The sequence below is a fragment of the Indicator indicator genome, chromosome 11 (genome assembly GCF_027791375.1).
Source record: "Indicator indicator isolate 239-I01 chromosome 11, UM_Iind_1.1, whole genome shotgun sequence".
In the NCBI taxonomy this organism is placed as follows: Eukaryota; Metazoa; Chordata; class Aves; order Piciformes; family Indicatoridae; genus Indicator; species Indicator indicator.
Genome location: NC_072020.1, coordinates 23,419,011 through 23,437,791, shown reverse-complemented (window position 1 = coordinate 23,437,791; position 18,781 = coordinate 23,419,011). Strand labels below are relative to the sequence as shown.

The 18,781-nt window shown below is 40.4% G+C and overlaps 1 protein-coding gene across 1 annotated transcript in view; it reads right to left on the bottom strand.

Moving 5' to 3' along the window:
• Positions 1 to 18,730, bottom strand: part of BZW2 (basic leucine zipper and W2 domains 2) — a 51,599-nt gene extending 32,869 nt beyond the window's left edge. Inside the window, exons 1-2 of the mRNA XM_054385170.1 lie at positions 18,675 to 18,730; positions 573 to 637 (exon numbers count right to left, since the gene is read on the bottom strand). Coding sequence (XP_054241145.1) covers positions 573 to 630 — 58 coding nt within the window. The 5' untranslated portion in view covers positions 631 to 637; positions 18,675 to 18,730. The remainder of the gene's footprint in view (positions 1 to 572; positions 638 to 18,674) is intronic.
• Positions 18,731 to 18,781: the final 51 nt, after the last annotated feature.

Below are 18,781 nucleotides of genomic sequence, written 5' to 3'. Positions count from 1 at the left end.
CTAGTTCCAACCCCCCTGCCACGGGCATCAGAGCAGAAATAAGTATTTCTGACCTCTGTTGCCACAAAAAGCAGGGCCAATGACTGAGCATCTTACGGAGAGTAAGGTGAGAGAATTGCTTTTTAGATGTGAAAGGTTCATTACTGATTTGAGTCGAAGAAATAAAAGCAAAAATTATAACCAAAGAGACCAGGTAATTTTCTTTACACAGCCTTCCGACAAGAGCTCACATTTTGCTTTCTGAGCTGAAACAGAAATAAACATCTAAACTGAGGGTTTTTTTTTCACATATGTAAATATACTATAAACTCCCTTAGAATCTATTTTTTCAACTGAGGCTTACACAAGACTTAATAGCTAATAAATGCAAGTTTTAGAGAAAGCCCTAAGATCCATCACAAAAACAATGAAATTCAGAGATCTTAGTTAAAAATAACATCTGCATTCTTAACACAGCTGAAGAAGGGGACAAACCCCTTAATCTTACTGAATTTTCAGTCATTCCACCAGCCCTGTTTCTAGTCATTTCAACAAAGAGGAAAATAAAGTTAAAAAAATATAATGTAACCTACCCCTCTTCCTAGTTTTGAACCGCTGGCCTGTTAGTACCGGCTTCTGATTCTTATTCATAAAATTTCTGGAGGAAAAAAAAAAGGGAGAAAAATATATTTTTACTATGGTATTTACAGACAAGTTAAGCCAAAGGCAAAATAAGCATTAAATATGGTAAAATCCCAACATGTGAAACAAAGTTCTTGATGTATACTCAAAGAATAACATTATCTTAAAGATGAAGAGTGCTACAATCCTCAAATAACTTTGATGAGCTGTGCTTCTCTCAAAAACCCTGTAAAAAAGCCCTGAAGGTTCAGATCCAGCCAGGTAGGTGATGCACCCTCTGCCCTTGCTGTGGGGGCAGGCGTACAGCACTGCTACCCATGCAGCTCGTGGGGATGCTTGGAGGCATATGACTGAATCTTCCTGGTATGGCAGACGCCTGTGACCAATTCAGATCAGCTGCTCTGGTTGACTCCAAACTGCTGATGGCCTGCAGCCTATGGCTGGCCTATGATTCTGTCCCAGCAAAACCAGGACACTTGTATTTCTTCCTTGTGGTCTCTGCAGGTCTAGTTTAAAAGTACATGTTTGCCAACACTTCCTCCTTCCATGACTGAAAAGAAACTCATGCTCTGTGACCAAAACAGTGACATCGATTACAAGTTACAATCCAAGTAATGATCTATCTACCCTTGGAAGTTCATTTAATAACTCTGTTAATCCTCCAGATAAGCAACATGCTCCCATTCACTAGACTACCTCTTCTAGTTCCAGCATCATGAGTTAACCACTTTTGCAGCATTTCAAATGTTTAACTTGGCAAGCTACTGCTTTTTAGTCTAGGTCTACCACTTTTCCACAGTCAAAAACCACCCACATGCACTGGAAATAGCCACTAAAGTTCAGAGTCAAGACTGCTTTTTCTTTCTGAGAGTCATTAAAAATACAAAGATAACACAAGCAGTTAAAATGAGAGGTTCACATTAATCACTGAGATTTAAAGTTAATGGTTTTAAGAGACTAAGGAGCATTTTGAAACAACTGCAACACTAAATAGCCTTCTGAAGAAAAAAGAAAATATTTGTGCATCTGCAAAGAGACTTAAAAATGGCAAACCATGATGTCAAGGGATCTTTTAAAGCACTATAGCTCAACAGTCTCCTTCCTTCACTTAGCTGTCTGGTGGCAGAGGAACAGGAGGTACCTTACAAGTTAATTAGGCAGTTAATCTAGCAGTCCTCAGGATAAGTAACAGCCCAGTCTCCAGATACTTATCCGATTTGTCCTTTTGACTTCCAGTATTTGACTGATTACATAATATTCACCCAGGTATTTTTGATTGTTTTTATGCTTGACCCTAATACTTTACACTTTGTTCTGGGTCTAAAAAGGTTAATTTCAACAGACTGCAGGAGCAGTCCATGAGGTTTGGAAAGAAAGTGTCATGCAAACTACACAGCAGGTAAGAATTAATCCACTTGTCCTCTTTCTGAGCACAAACATGCCGCTGGGCTGGGATTGATAATGAACATACAGAAGCCTGAGAGGCAATGAAATTAATGACACCTGACCTTCACCTCTGACCTTCATACTGGTATGGTTTCCCAGTTGCTATAAGAGATATAAATTTATATGGTAAATTTCTAGCACTAGACTTCTCCTTTCCTTTGGTGCAGTCTTTTTAAACTGCAAGGAGAGTTGGACAACCTGAAGCTTGACTACCAGATTTTATTCTCCATGAGAATACAAAATATGCCCTTTAAGACAGCTGGGAACAAGAGTATTTTTTACTAAAAAAAAAAAAAAAAAAGCAGTTAAGATAGGACTCACAGCTTGTAGCAGATATAATGACTACAGGTTCAGTGCAACAGAAAAGACTACTGAATAACACAAGATCTGCCTTCTTCTATATTTAGATTTAAATACACTGCACTTATCTGCTGGAGCCTGACTCTCACTTTCTAAGGCACTCCCCTCAAGCACTGTCCCAAGGACAGCACAAGCACTTTCACCAAACTGCAGCATGAGCCTGAGCAAAACCCACCCAGGGATCTATAGAACAGGCCATGTATATGTACTACAATGACACCAGGTACTGCAGATGAGATTTTGAAGTGCTGCTGATGCCACAACAGGTGCAATACAAAAAAACGTTTTTTAATCAAGAACATAAAACAGCACACAGGTGGTGGCTGAAAGTTGTACATTTGGGGCAGCAGCACATAAACTTGCACAGCACATTTGATTGCACTGCAGTGCAATCTGCCTCTCAGGTGTTACATAGCTATAAAGCCTTGAAATCATGAAGTACTTTAAACTATTACTTATATTGTCCAATTTGAAAGTTACAGGACATGGGTAGGTCAAAGCCAAAGGCAAATTGTGAAATGCCAGCTACAGAAGTCATAATGCTTTCAGAGGAGTAAACATCTTAAGGGTGGGTACATGTAGGAATGAAGTAATTGGAAAAAGAAAAAACTTAAACCACCAGTCAAACTTGTATCTTGTAGCTCAACATCCTCCAGGATTCATACAAATTGCCACCAGGAAAGAGAGCAAGAAAAGTGGAAATGATAGCTCCTTATCACACTCCTTTCACAAACTCTTCTACAGAATCAAAGAACCATAGAACTGATGAGGCTGGAAGAGACCTTTGAGATCATCAAGTGCTACCACTCACCTAGAGGCTTGCAATCCCACCACTACTGCTAGGGCCACTGCAACTAAACCACGTCCATTAGCACCACATCTAGGCATCTTTTAAATACCTCCACAGATGGTGACTCCACAACTTCCCTGGGCAGCCTGCTCCAATGCTTGAGAAGATAAGACAGGCTCAGCAACAGATGCTTTATTCTTGATTTTCCCCTTAGGATCCAGAAAACCTCTATGAAAAAACTCATGTGTTCAAATTCCATACACAAGTACTCATTATTAAAGCAGGTAAATCAGAGGCTGGGCTGGGCTGCCTCAATCAGGAGATACCAGAGAATAGCTACTACACTCCAGAACAGGCTCATTTTCCACACAAAGATCAAAAAGTCTAAGCCTGATGCTACCTAACTTGCAGCTACAAAATTCATCAGAAAAAAAATTAAAAAATGAATGACTTAAAAACATCTTCCCAAATTCCACTCCCGTTCTTGTAAACAGGCTTCTACAAAACAGATTCATAGTTTAAAAATGCATAAGTTGAGTTTGTACATTCTTCTGAAAGTCTTTGAAGTCCACAACTTAAGCTTCCTCTACAACTGCTTCTCATTTACATGCTAAACAGTTAAAATAAAACTGAGGGACATCTAAAGTTGTAGATATCTAGACATATATGATAATCAGTTTCTACAACTGACCAATTCTTCTCACACAATAAAAACCATAACAGATTTAATTAATAAACCCAACATTAATTAATAAAATCAACTCACAAAACCAGCAACAGGTGAAGTAAAAGTTACTTCAGACCTTCAGCAAGTTTTAACTTGCTTAACAAGTTAGAAAAATGCAGTCTTTTATCCATACCACAGGGAAATTCTTATTATGATTAACTCCTAAATTATTTAAAGCCTTAACAAGGCTGAAGTTTCCACCAAGCTAAAATACTGGTAATGTTTGTTCTGGAAACATACTATTTGAACTGAAAATAAAAAATAAATATAAAAATACTGAAAACCTTTATCCAAGCTGTTATTCTAAGCATCATTTTATACATTTCTTTCAACCAAAATCTCAGAATCATTTCAGATTCTTAAACATTAACATGCTCATGATGAATTCAAAAAGAGTTGCTTCAGAGTGGTGAAACTTCACTGCCCTAGTTAGAGAGAAAAATCAATGCCAGGCAACATCAAAAGAAGAACAAGTGTTTAATAAAACTTCCTACCAAGATCTTATGGCTCTGTTTACACAAAGCACTTTAACAAGTGAGGAAGCCCATGGGGGCAGGTGGCAACCCACCAGTGGGCTCCAGTGGCACTGCTCCACTGGATGCTGGTGCTACTGAGGGGACTCACCCCAATGGCATTTGATGGGGTGCTGAAGAGAGCTGCCAGAGCACCACCACCAGCTTTCACAGGAACAGATGCTTGGCAGGAATAATTTCCTTCTCCTTCTCTTGCTCAGACATCATGCAAGACAGGAGCACTCATCACAAAGTCAAATAAAATAAAAGCACAGTTGGGAAGAGTTTCTATGAAGGAAAAACTCCAACCCACATACCACAGAACCACAGAATGTTAGGGGCTAGAAAGGACCTCGAGAGATCACCTAGTCCAACCCCGAGGTCTATCTTTTTCTCCCGCAAAAAAAGTGGAATATCCAGGACATTAAAAGACTTTACTGGGCCTTTTTCATCCCTTATTGTTAGTAACAATAGGCATTTTCATCCTCTCGCTGTTGCAGTTCCAGGCTTAGCACGAAAACCTAAAGAGAGTTCTCCTCTTCCTTCAGCAGCAAGCCCAACTGTTATGTTAAAAGCAAATTCCCATACTCCAACAGCATGGAGGAAGAGCTGCCCTTGCAATTCTGCTGGAGAAGTAGCATATCAGCACATAGCCTGCAGCTGTCTGCTCCCTGGGAAGGCACCAGGCAGCTAGATTACGAGCTAACAGAATCTGTTGGTGGAAAACTCATAAATCACTACAAGTACAGAGAAACACAGCAATGTAAGGTAACAACAGGATAGAGTGGATGCAATGCAACCGCTAGTTACTGCCATTTCCTTCTTGGGCTTCCCACTTTCTACCCAGACACTGAGTCCTTGCAAGGCCTCTCATAGCTCTGCCATTCCACAGGCACTTCCCAGCACCTGGGCACAGCAAGAGGCAAGCAGCTGCAATGCACGTTGGTCACGCAGCCTGAGCCGTTGCTGCATTTGCTGCCGTGACAGCTGTGAAGCATCTTCTGCTTCAACAGTTTTCACACCCTCTAACGCTATGAGAGCCACCTCAGCTGCTGACATTTCCCAGGTTTGGTCAGCATGAAGGGAAAGTGCTTTATTTGCATATCCAAGACAGAACGATGATTTAGCCTGCAATGTGAAGAGCAGCAGTGATGCTACCTGCTGCTAAAGCTTACTTTGATACTGGTGAAAAGTAAGGAAATGAGAAGCTCTATTTGCTGCTTCCCTCAGTCTCAAGTGCTGTGAATATGACCAAAACAATGCTAAGAAGCCACCTCTCCTCTCTCTTTCATTCTGCACCTTGGGAGATGACAAGACCAAGCCCCTGCACTTACTGAGACACACTGTGTTCTCTTTCCACAGATTAATTTATGCTATTTCATCATCATTTTTCAGCTCTTGCCTTCCATTCCTAAAACAGCTGTGGGTTCTTTGGTTTTTGTGTTTTTTAAGAAGTGACTAATAACCTGGAGGTTTGTAACTTCAACCATGCTAGAAACCAGCAGGAAGGGCAGAACTGGCAACTGGTAGTTTCGCTGACAGAGGCCACCAACAGCATTACAATGTTTGAAACCTTTATCCCAAAGGTCCCACTGATTCCAAACAGCAAAGCCAGAGCCAAGCTCTCACCACATTAAAATCTCCTCACTGATTTTACTGCACTAATAACCTCAATGGCACTGTGCCACAACTAAGGAGTCACTTAAGCATGTGCAGGGTAAATACAATCAACCTCATGTTTTAATATTTACATGAAAAAAAAGGATATTGGTAATCCACATGCTTACTGCTGAAAAATGAATATTCTGTAATGGATACATTTTGCTGATGACATTCCAGTACATGAAGCAATTAGATCCCAACCTGTGATTTCATACTTGGAAGCATGCCCTAGTCATCAGTGGGTATCACGTATAGTATCTTAAGCCAGTGTCATAGCAAGCTTTTAACATACTGAACACCCTGTCTTTCCCTGAAGAGCCTTCCAGAAGCTCTTAAGGCACTTAATTCTCATTTCTTTCTTTTTTTTTTTAATTACAGAACAGCATTTTTCTACAATAAAGAGTAAGTGTCCACTCCAATAGAAGTACTTGTCCTTTATTAGTATGCCTAGTGGGAGAGAGAAAACAAAGAGATCAAATACGTGGGATTTGTTTCATTTTGCAAGTACAAACAAATACCAGAAGAAAATTAAACTTACCACACATCAATAAAAAAATAAAAAATTGTGCTCATGCAAGACTCTCCAGCCAAGAATTGTGTAACCTGTGAGTAGTTATCCAGCTGAAAACTTAGTAAACCCACACAAAAAATGAGAAAATAAAAACTCAAAATTTGTACCATAAATTTCAATCACCTAATTGCTAAACTGGGATGCATAGGAAGATGTTTCTTGAAAAACAGTCGAAATCCCTACTGCTACCAATTAATGTACAATCACACACTGCATTAGAGACCCAGCTCACTGTGTGCATTTCAGAAGAGCAGGTCTTTTTTAGGTCACTAACCATGAATTTCTATGGAGGCAGCTCAGCTGAATAAGATGATAAAAACAAGACAGAAACCTCTCATGACCAAAGCACTCCAGATGCACTTCATAAGGTCAAGAGCACTGTAAAGTGAACCACTGGGGCAACAGATTTGTCTTGTAATCAGCAGCCATATGGAAAACGCATGACTCATGGCAGTCAGTGGAAACAAGAAAAAATAGAAGAAAAAAAACCCTAATCATTGACAGGTGAAAATACAAGTCAAGAAAATAAAACCATACACTTAGATTGACACACATTAAAAGTCATCTTTTGATAAAAAGGCTTCTTTGAGCAACTAAGAGGAGGAATTAGATACAATTCTTCAAGGACAGTGTATCAGTATGAGGCTTCCTCACTGTTGAGAGCTCTCTTAGAAGCACAACAACCTAACTGGAGTACCCTGAGATAATGGATAGGGTGTACTGCTACAGATCGGTTCATGCCCAATTAACATTCATTTTAAGCTGATGGCTAGTCATCCAACTCCAAGCTTGCCTGCTTTGCCAGCAGGAAAACCTCTTAGAAGAAGAAGGGGATAAAAAGGATCAGCAGAGATCAGTCAGGTAAGCTTAGAAAATAAGCAGAAGACTCTTTCAAAAACTGCAAGGTTTTTCTTTTATACAAGACACCGATTTCTATGGACTGCATATGTTAGAACAGGATTCCTGAATTCAGAAGGACATTGGATGCATTGTTTATCCTGAAAAATAAAACCATCTCAGCAATCACTGTAAGGGATGACATTGCTAAAGGAAAATGGTATACCTGAAATTCTGCAAAAAACATGTTTTAAAGGTACTGTTGCAGTTTAGTTCAATCCTTCGTTAATGTTTGGCAGAGACAGCTGTACCAGCCACTGCTCACAGTACACCTGGAAGGAATCATTAATGGACATACTTTATACTGTCCCATGAACCAGGGCTTCAATAAATGCAAGTATTTGACAGAAAATGTGTTAAAAAAAACCAAAACCCACCATTTTTTAGCAGTGAAGTCTGTCAAAGGCAACAAAACAGCTCAGTACTGAAGGGCAGTGCAGGAAGAGCAGTTTTATCATGTAGTGCACCACCCCTCTGTGCAAAGCTTACTCCGCTTCTCCTTTTTTAAGCTATCAGCCCACTGAAAGTTTTTACATTATTGACCCTATTCATACAATTCAAATACCACAACAACAAAATCCAAAGAGGTCCTGCTGCCATTTTCTTGCTACCTCAAAGCCCTGAGCAGCAGCAGCAAAACCAGAGATCACCAGTGTCTCCAGGATACAACGCTGCAGCTTCTCAAAACCCATGAACTGTCTTCAAAATTACAAGGGTTAAGCTTAAAGATAATAATTAAAACCAACAACAACAAAAATAAATTTAAAAAATTAAGTGTGCATTCTCCAGAAGGCAATGACCCTCCATTGCTAACAGTTTATTATTTCATGAACTAAGAACAGTAATCTGAGGAGGGATGTATTAATAGCCAGCACTTCCTACACACTTGCAAAGCAGTGAAGGCCTTGGCTATAATGGAACGACAACTGCTGTAAGCAGAAAAGCAAGTTTTAACTTAGAACTCCCTAATTATTTCTTCAAAGCATGTGCAAGGGAAAGGAGTTTGCCAAGTTAACACATGATAGGAAAGTGAATCAGCTTCCAGACACTTGAATTTTGGTATTCCTGACTAAAAAGAGATGGCACAAAGAGCCAGTAGTGGAAAGGCACAAGGCTTTGCACCACGCCAGCTATTCCAAGAAAATACCAGCTAATACTGATTATGCTGTTAGCAGCATTCACTTGGATGGAAAGGGAGGCCATAACTGACTTCTATCTCCCTGCAACCCAAAAGCAGTCCTGTGTTCCCTGAAGATGTCTCCTCCTGTTCAGAGCAGGCTGAATGTTTTGACAGAACACATTAGTTTTGGTGAACAAAGTCTTGGAATGTGGGATGAAAGAAGTCAATGCTAGGATTGCTTCAACCTGCTAACTGTTCCTTTCCAGGCAGTGATGGATACCAGTCCCCTCAGACCAAGCCAAGGCAATTCTACACCAGCAGACACTGATTCATATACATGAGTTAGGTGTTGAAGGGAAAAAAACAACTAAACCCACCCAATAGTTTATGCCATGGGGTGCCTATACAATCAGTTATTATCCTGGGTGAGTGAGAAAAATAGCTATTGCAGACTGAATATGCAGAGAAGAGGCATAGACTTGCTATCCTACCAGTCTTACTTCAGAATGGCATCTCTTCACCTCTGTGCAGAAGCCTGAAAGCTCTTAGGTGGATTTCTGGGAGAGTCTATTATGGATATTAAGCACAGTGATGGTACAACCTTCTAAGCTGAAAATTGCTGTTAAGTATGACAAGAAAGAAATGTAGCGCTCCCATCTACCTACATTTTTACAACACAACCTTTTCCTTCTTTCTCCCTGTTTTGGGGGGGTGGTGGGGGCAGTGTTTGGTTTGGTTTAGGTTTACCTTTTTGACACCAACACAACTCTGCAGGCTGCTTTCATACACCAGACTCTAGACCAAAGGCAAATTTCTCCCAGTAAGTCAAGCTTTGTGGTCAAGTAACATAATCATCATGTAGCTCCTTCTCACTCTGTACTTCCAGTAAGCCTGTCTCTTAAATCCACAAATGCACAAGACAAGCATTATTCACCCATGACAGCATACTCCACTTAGGAGTACTATGACAACAGCACTGAGAGCTGAGTGGCAATTCTGTCAAGGCCAGGTGAGGAGGAGAAGTTAAAAAAAAAAAATCCCAAGATGACAAACCTGGGTCAGTATGTTCTGTTACTAATTTTGTATGAGGACTTCAGGTTGCTTCTTTTAAGAAGAACACAACACTTACCTGAAAATATAATTGCATAAAGCCAAGAATATGTCTTTGCTGGCAATCCAGATTCAGATGATTTTAAAGCCCATCAAATTAACCAGAATTCAGTTTTATCTATAAATACAGCATTGCAAGCAATGGCTATTATGAACACTATGAATGCAAACAGTGTTGCTCATCAAAGATGTATTTATAAGCAATTTTGATCAAATTTGCAATCAGATGAAAACTCAGTTCTCTAAAATGTATTTATATACACAGGTGGCCAGAATCTCAGAACTAAGAAACATTGCCATGAAAGGAAGTCAGATAAAGCAGCAGTATAAATCACCCAAACTAGAAAAAAATATAATTAGCCTGTTGCTTCACTAATTTGTATCTATTTTCCAGTATTAGCATCATATGCTAACAGCATAGTCACACTACAAAGAGCTGGTAGAATTCATTGAGGAAGACACAACCGTTTCACCCAGATGTAGACCAGAGCAGGTATGTAATATTTTACCTCACTCCATGATGGAGGAAGCAAAACACAGCCAGGGGCAGTTGCATTTACACACTGCAGCAGCTCCTGAAGTGCTTCGTGCCCATGCACTGGAAATGAAGCTGATCAGCTCAGTTCAAGGCAAAAAAAAAAAAAACAAAACCAATTTAATTGATGCCATTGATTGTAAGGATCCCTACCTCATTTCAAGAGGCAATCAGCTAAGCTACAACCAATATCCACTCTTCTTGACTATACAGCTAACTCTTAGAACCCCAAAATGGGGTACATTTGACCTAAGTTTAAAAATCAATGACAACAGACACCTAAGCCTGACCCTGTGATCCTTCCCTCTTTTCAACATCAATGGAGAAATATAAACATTTCTAGAAAGCAGTTTATCTAAAATCTTCCTCTTGCCCATCTTAGGGTGAGATCTTAGGAGAGTTTCTTGTGGACAGCTTCACAGATTCAGCTTTAGGCATTTTTTACATATTTCAACTAGATTAAACTCCCTCTATCAGTTTCTACAACAGAAATTCTCACCTGCAGATTGGCAAAGTGTTTTAAAGTCTGTAGCTCAGTAGCACCTAAAAACATCTCAGCCAGAGTTAAGAGTTTAATTACACACCCAAAACTAACAACAGGACAATTACTAGTGGTATGTTATTCAGTTCTGTAGTTAATTCAGTAGATCTGCTTGTTTATTTTTCTGAAATGATTCACAGAATTTCCATTGTTGGCTGAGAAGTTACGACATCCAGCACACCACAAATACACTGAGAGCACAGGCTCAGTGTCACACCACAACCCACCCACACTCAACCCAGTTTCTGAAGCAAAGCATTACTGCAGGAGTTACGGAATTCAAAGTAGAAAATGTTGAGTACCTTTAAAAAAAAAAAAAAAATCACTAGGGCAGCCAGCCTGGCTTCCTTCAGTACAAAAAGCAGACATCTGCTTTGCAGTTGTATGGGCTGTATCAATGTCAGCTCAGCACAATGGCATTTGACACTATTAATAGGGAAATCTATTTTTTTGTTTATTTACGGCATCATTGTTCATGCACTGGAAAGACCAATACCAGCAACCTACTTCTGTAGATAAACTAATAAAGATTCCACAGGATGCATATCTGTTGGTGTATGCATATGTATGTACACACAGGAGAGTAATAACACCGCTAAAATCCTTCTTATGAGGATAAAAGATGTGACAAATTTAAAAGATATACTAACACGACAGCTGAAAGTTTATGATGGTTTTTTTTCTGCATTGGGAAACAATGAAAGGCTTGGCTGGTTTCTCTGGGGACTTCATAATGACATACCAGCTAACCTAGGGCTCTTGAATGTGGACCTAGAAAAGAATTCTACATTAACTTTTAGCAAAAAAGGGGGGCATATACCATACAGGGCTACACCACCTGTGTGTTTGAAAGACAGAGAAGCTCTTCAATAGACAAAAAAAGCAGCTACTGGTTTTAAACAATGAAGAAATTTTTTTTTCTAATTTAAAGAAATGAACTGATGCTGAACCCCCAAAAAAGTAAATCACTTCAACCAAACTCTCAGTCAATGAGCTGACTGTTGGAGCCCACACAGAACAACACATTTTTATCTCAAATATTGCTCTGCCTGGCTTGATATACTCTGTAAGGTTGAAGAGCTAGAAAATCTGGCATATGAGAAAATGAAACGGTAGCAGAAATGCCAATCTAAACTTTTTTTTTTAAAGAATAATCTACTCAATATCACTCTCAATCAGGGGCTTTGCAATAGGTGGCATTTTTCCTGTATTCTTGATGCTGCAAAACCAGAGTTGGTATCTCCAATTAAAAATATGTTGATATGAACCATTATTAATAATTTTAGTGTTCTCAGCTGTTTAAGGTAGCTATTCAGTAATCCAATAGCATAGTTGTTAACAAGAACTGAGTAATTTATATTGGGATTACAAAAAAAAAAATAACAAGGATGTAGAAAAGGGTAAATGGGGAACATCTTAGTCTGCATTAGGAAGACAGTGCCCTTTTACCCAATATAGACACCTTGCTCTCCCTCAGCTTCAAAAGATTTTTGTTTTGTCTCCTCACACCACACTAACACTGCTTTTGCAGCAGCTACCAGGTCAGATTGAAAAGGTCCCCAACTGACAAAGCAGGAGGAAGGAAAACAGGTAACATATCAGGCCTTCCTATAACCCAGGAAACAAACAGCTCCAGGAGGGCATCAAGCTACTGAACTAACTCTAGCATCAAACAGGCTATTCATGAGATGCTTTCGCTTAACACATTTAGCTTCAGGGAGGTGAGGACCACTGCTTACAGACAAAAGTTCAAGAATCACACAACTTGATCACAGGAAAGACCTCAGAGTCTGATGCCTTTATAATTTGGCAGTGTAGGTCACTAAACCAGTCCACTATCACAACCAAAGATCATGGCAGCACAACAGCAATGCCAATAAATCAACATACCGAGGGGCAGGATACACTGGGAAGAAGGCACTTCTCAGCACACACCAGTAAACATTTTAAAAGGAATACAACTGAAAATACAGAGCCCTTTCTTTGGCTCCTTTGAAAAAGTAAATTATGTTTTCCTTTCTCTAAGTAAAGGAAAAGTCTTCTAATAATGTTCTGCAAAACAGACAGCCCAACTCCAAACCTGCCAAAAGACCTCATGCACGTACTTGAACACAGGAGAAGTAGGCATTTCCCTGTGCTAGCAAGGTAGCTGCGACTGATGTACCTAGGATGATGAATCTCAAGGGCAGAGCCCCTTAAGGATTCAGGTGGCCCTGATGCTGACTGGGACCTCTTCTTACCACAACATGGGGAAAAAACGCCTCTGAGACAGAATATGGGATTCAACAGCACAACATCAAGCTTCCACAGCACTGGCTGATGGTTTGGTGATCCTGAAGTCTGTATTACACCAAATCATGCATTAAGATAATATAGGCAAAGCAGATGAAAAGAGATGAAACTTCAGAGCACAGGCCTCAGGACTATCCTCAGAGAGCTGCAGAAACACAGCACACCACCACCACAAGGCTCTAACCAAATTCATACAATATTAGCATATACAGATTAGGTTGTAGACTGAAAAGAAACTTACCATGTCCTCTTCTTTTTAAAGGGTTGACTTCTTGAGTATTTACAACAAGTAACATGCTTGGGTTTTCTAATTTTCTATTACTTGAGGCACACAATAGTTGTGAAAATAAATTACAAGCCTTGTATCTTTTAATGCTCAATAACATGTTCCTAAGACTTCACTCCTATGCCTTATCAGAAGAAAAATGGCTAACATGTAACTTGAATGCACAGAACAAACTTTCCCTCTTAAAACATTTATAGAGAAGTAGAGGATTTTAGTTTTGGAGAAAACCTAAAATTAAAGGATCACTTATGCTTGCAAATTACAAACTGTTGAATTGCTTAGATTTTTTTCTGCATGAAAACACATGTAAGGAAAACACATCAAATAGTAGTTACTACAATGAAGTACAACCCTAAAGCCATATTTAATTGTTCTGCCTTCAATAGTTGAAGGAGCTGTAGAAGGGTGTAACTCGCTGGGATTCAAGACATCACAGAAGATGCTTCCTTCCTGTGTCCCTGACCAACCTCCCTGTCCCAGACAATGTCTAGCATTTTCCTTGCCTGACCCATCTGTACCCAAGTCTAATTCTCACCAGAGGTAATCCATCCCTCTTACAGGCTGACTAAAAGCAATAATCTTTGTCCACTACTATGAGTCTGTGATAACTGCAAGCAATCTCTATGCAAAACTTCTCCATCTGTCCTAAGAATAATTCCAATTTTGCTGAGCAACTCCTCATACAAGACTCTAAAACATGCCTATGTATGAAGTACTCAGTGAACTTCAATATTTTTACAAAAAACTCTACTGTTTCTGTGCCAGGAAAAAATGAATTTTTAATTTTAAAAGCTCTTAGATGCGTAGCAACAGTTCTCATAAAGTCCCTACTACAGTAAGAATTACTACTGGAAATATTTTCATGTATTTTGGTTTCTCCAGAAGTCAGACCTTAGCAAAAGATTATTCAATTTTTTTATGGAAAATGTGAGGATTGTTTTTACTACCTAAAAACATACTTAGTGATAAAAGCACATCTAAAGATGGAGTAGGAATAGGACTGAAAAAAACATTTAAAAAAAAAAAATGCTTTTACCACGTGTATCAGCCATTACCCAGGTTTCAGCTTCTGGACGGACTCATGGCCAGCTTACCTCTTACTTTCCCTTCACCTAGGAAGCATGCACCAAGCACATCCTACACTTGGAATCCGATCTGCACAACCTGCCATTTGTACCTACCCAAACCCACTGCAAAACTGTGATCCAAGCTGGAAGGTTTACCAACCATATGTCACAAACACATGATTTCCCTTTATTGTGCCTGCACTATACAACCACACTTCATAGAACACTGAAGCTGTTAAACCCTGAAGGTCTAGTGTTTCATTCTGCTCTCAGCTTTACAGCATATAAAAATCTTGAGGAGCACATTGGTGCCATACATATGACCACTACACCATTGTACCTATTCCCTTGGTCACTGCACTCTTTACTTTGCATTTTGTTTTGGAATAGCTTTTATTTTGACTTTTGCAGTCTCTTGCAAGATCTGCAGCTAGTATTAAGTATTGTAAAAGGAGTTCAAAAGGGGTTTCAGGCTTTGTTGGAATATTACTGCTTTCCACCGACTTCTCTTTAGGGAGAAGCAATAGATTTTCTTTGATCTGTCAATTTTCCTTTCATGCACCAGTGTTACCTCTGAGTGGTTCTTGAGTATTTTAGTTATCTTTGAATGGATAACTACTATATTAAATTAACAAGCACATACTGGTGTGTTGAGGGGAGAACTAATATTTAATCAAAAATGGATAACATGATAAAAGATATAGTATCAGAAATAAAATCCACAATCTTAGGAGTTGCTGCCGACAGCTGTTCACAGGTGGCATTTAATGTACCAGAGATCAGAATTACTTCATCCGTAGGCTCAGGCAGCAAGACAGATAGAGGTGACAGCCTACAGCCTTATGTGCAACACTGACATAAGAATTCTTGAATTTGACAAAAGCTCATTTTACCAAAACACACTGGAGAACCGCACGAAATGGCTTTTATATAGGAACCACTAGACAGACCTAAGATTTCAGCCTGGCAAAGAGACAGTGACAGAGGATAACACAGGTCTGTAGAGGCATGACAGCACATCCACGCTTTTCCTGCCTACAAAAAACCCACCCCATTGTCTCCTAAAACAGGAACTGGAGGCTGAGGGTGGGGAATCAAATGAAATCATGAAATAGCAGGTTCAAAAACAAGTTAGAAGCAGGGCGGCGGGGGGAGGGGGGCGGAATTTGAGCAGCTGTGAAAGTTATAATCACAGGATGCTGTAGGCACAATGTTTACATAAAGTCAAAAAACCCACCACAGACTATCAAATACAAAGCAAAATACAAAGACACCACTTTATGCTGAGGAAGTCCTCAGCTATAAGCCAGAGAGATGGGAGCTAGGAGAGTAAGTCATAGGAAAATCAGTACTTCTTTGGCCTACTCTTGCTTTTCTCTAGCTAAAATGTAGTGGATCAAACCAAGCTTCGGATCACGCCAAGCTCAGACACAGAAAGAAGCTACAGGATCTTTGACCCATACTACCATTAGCAGAGTACATGGCTATAATTCAAACAAGCCTCTAAGACATAAAGTAAAGGTTACTTACTCATTTGAGAGAAAACAGCTTGAAACCAGTTCAGCATTTCCTTTTCCTCTCTTCCATATTCAAAGACAGAGTTTTATAGTGCACTCTCTAAGGCATAAGGCACTACCTTCTCCCCTAGCTTGACCCAAAAAGTTTATTTTATCTTTACACTCACCAAAAGTCAATGTTACTCAATTGAAGAAATCCTTTTCTCACACAACTCTTGCTCTCAACAACTGCAAAAAACATCAGGTGTTTAGGATCACCTACACATCCATTACAATAGCCCTCATAAATTCCCACAAGCACACCTACACATTAGAACCAGCAAGCCCCATGGGAAAAACCATACCTGCTTCACAAATCAAAAGCACAAGAGGTATCACCTGAAGAGCAAACAGGGAATTTTTTTTTCTGTATGTAATACTTATCATTTGAGATCTAAACAATATATTGAGACACAGTGAAGTAAACATTTCCTTCTCACTCTCTTAACACCCCGAACTTAAATTACTAATTACCATATAGCAATACTCACAACTTAATTATGTGAAACAAATATATACAGTAGATTAAAAGAAAATGCATTAAAGGGCAAGACATAAAGGTACAGAACCTACATTTTCACATTCCCTGCCCTGAAACAGGCTCCCTACACTTCTTTGGAAAAATCACTTGCTGGCTCCATCCTTCAGTTCCATACATAAAATGGAGACACCACCACTGCACTACCTCATCACAATCTCACAGCAATAAACCAAAGACTGCGAAGCATCCACGTACTACAGGACTGAAGGTCATAGAGAAAACTTTCATAGATAAGAGTAAGAAACATTTTTAACTAGTGTTCAAGTATTTTATTACCCTTGCAGATAGAGCACTCCTGCAGCCTTAGTCACCAAGTGAGCTCCAGTAAAGCTGCCAAGGAAAAATTGTGTTTGGCTGTTCACTCTGTGAACTAGGGTGCAGTGACAGTACTGACATTCTCACATGAAAAAAAGGAATGCAATATGCATACTTTTGTACACTGAACGCCTGACAGGGGTTTTCTGAATATGTAAAGAAGCTAGTAGCCTCTTGTTATTAAATAGTGCCACAGAGATTATCAGCATATTATAATATCAGAAAATTTGTTCACAGCAGGTAAAATTCACACCCCGCAGTGAACCAACAAAAGGCCACTTAAACCCTAATTTCAGCCTTCATGGTTAAGCCAGTGACAGACATCTGTTAGTGCTACACAGGGGTATCTTTCTGGATCAGAAAAAAAAAAAAAACATTTGAGGGCATTTCCTTCAAGGCATTGTTGGTGTCCCAGAAAAAAAAAAAAAAAACAATGGAATTTGTTATCATCTGAAGCCCAAAGCAATTTATCTAGTTTACACTTGTTGGCTCAAGTAAAACTATATGGTGGTACAACCCTGTACTTCCATAATTTTTTTAAAATCGGGAAAACAGACAGACCTTGCTGTTTTATTAAAATAAAATCATATCACAATTTGGTTTTGTACTCAAATCGTTCTGAAGATACACGATATTCATGGAATGTGATCTTCAACTAACCAGGAAGCAAAAAAACAGTACTTCACCATTCCTGGAAGTCAATCATGAAACTGACAAACGTGAAACTAGAGAATAAGGCTAGTACGAAAGACAGCGATTCCAACACATCAACAGCCATAAGTATCTGTGAGTACTAACCAAAGAAAAGAAATCAGTTTGCTAATAAACCTATGCCTTAAAAAAATCAGTTACAGGAAAAAATACCTTCCTTAAAAAAAGATACCAAAACCACAAAACATTGAAGAACAAGACAAAGGAAGGTAAAAAGCCAGCACCAAGTACTATGACTCTGCAAGCACATGCAGAAATCAAGGATGTTAAATCTCTGCCTCCGTTCCTTGCTGGGGATCTGTAGGATCATCCCTGTGCCTACAGAGCTTCAGCTGGAGGAGTGGAAAGTTGGATCCGTAACAAAGATAATTTTTCCACCGATGGTTTAATTTTAGAAAGGCGCTAACAAAAGGCACCGCTCTCAATACTCCAAATGCGCTATTTCCCTTCCCAATCCATCAAAGTCTGCTTCCTCCTGGAGACACAACGCCGTGACACAAACAGGGCTTTATTCGGCCGCTGTAGCCGAACAAACATCTTTTCCTGCCTACTAAAAACCCACCCCACAAACCGATGCCAAAAAAAGGCAAGGCAGCTCCCGCGGAAGCACGGCCGGGGGCACCACCAGCCCTGGGCGCCAGCCCGCACCGCCGCCGGTTCCAGGAACCTCGGGGCTTCAGCCGGACTCCCCGCGCCCGCAGCTGACGCTCAGGCGCTCCGGCCCTCGCAGCGGTCGGGGAGGCGAGGGTGTCCGGGGAGCGTAAACCAGCGCACGGAGGTATTTCCAAGCGCTGGCTTCCTTCACGGGCATCTCATGCCCGGACTCGCGATGGCCGCCGTGCACAAGGCCCCGCGCGCCTCGCCCGCCCGGTGCTGCCCCGCAGCAGCCCACGGACGCCGCCCGCCAGGGCAGCCCCACTGCGGCGGTGAGGCACCGTTCCCGCCCGGCAGCGACCGCGCTCTCCGCGGGGCGAAGCGCCCAGGTCGTGAGAGCCGCCTGCTCGCTTGCCGCACCTGTCGGGTGGTTGCGCGGTCCGGGGAGGGGAGGACAGGCGCGGCAGCAGCGACGAAGGCAGCGGCAAACAATGGAGGAGTGAAGGACGGACACATTGACACACGAG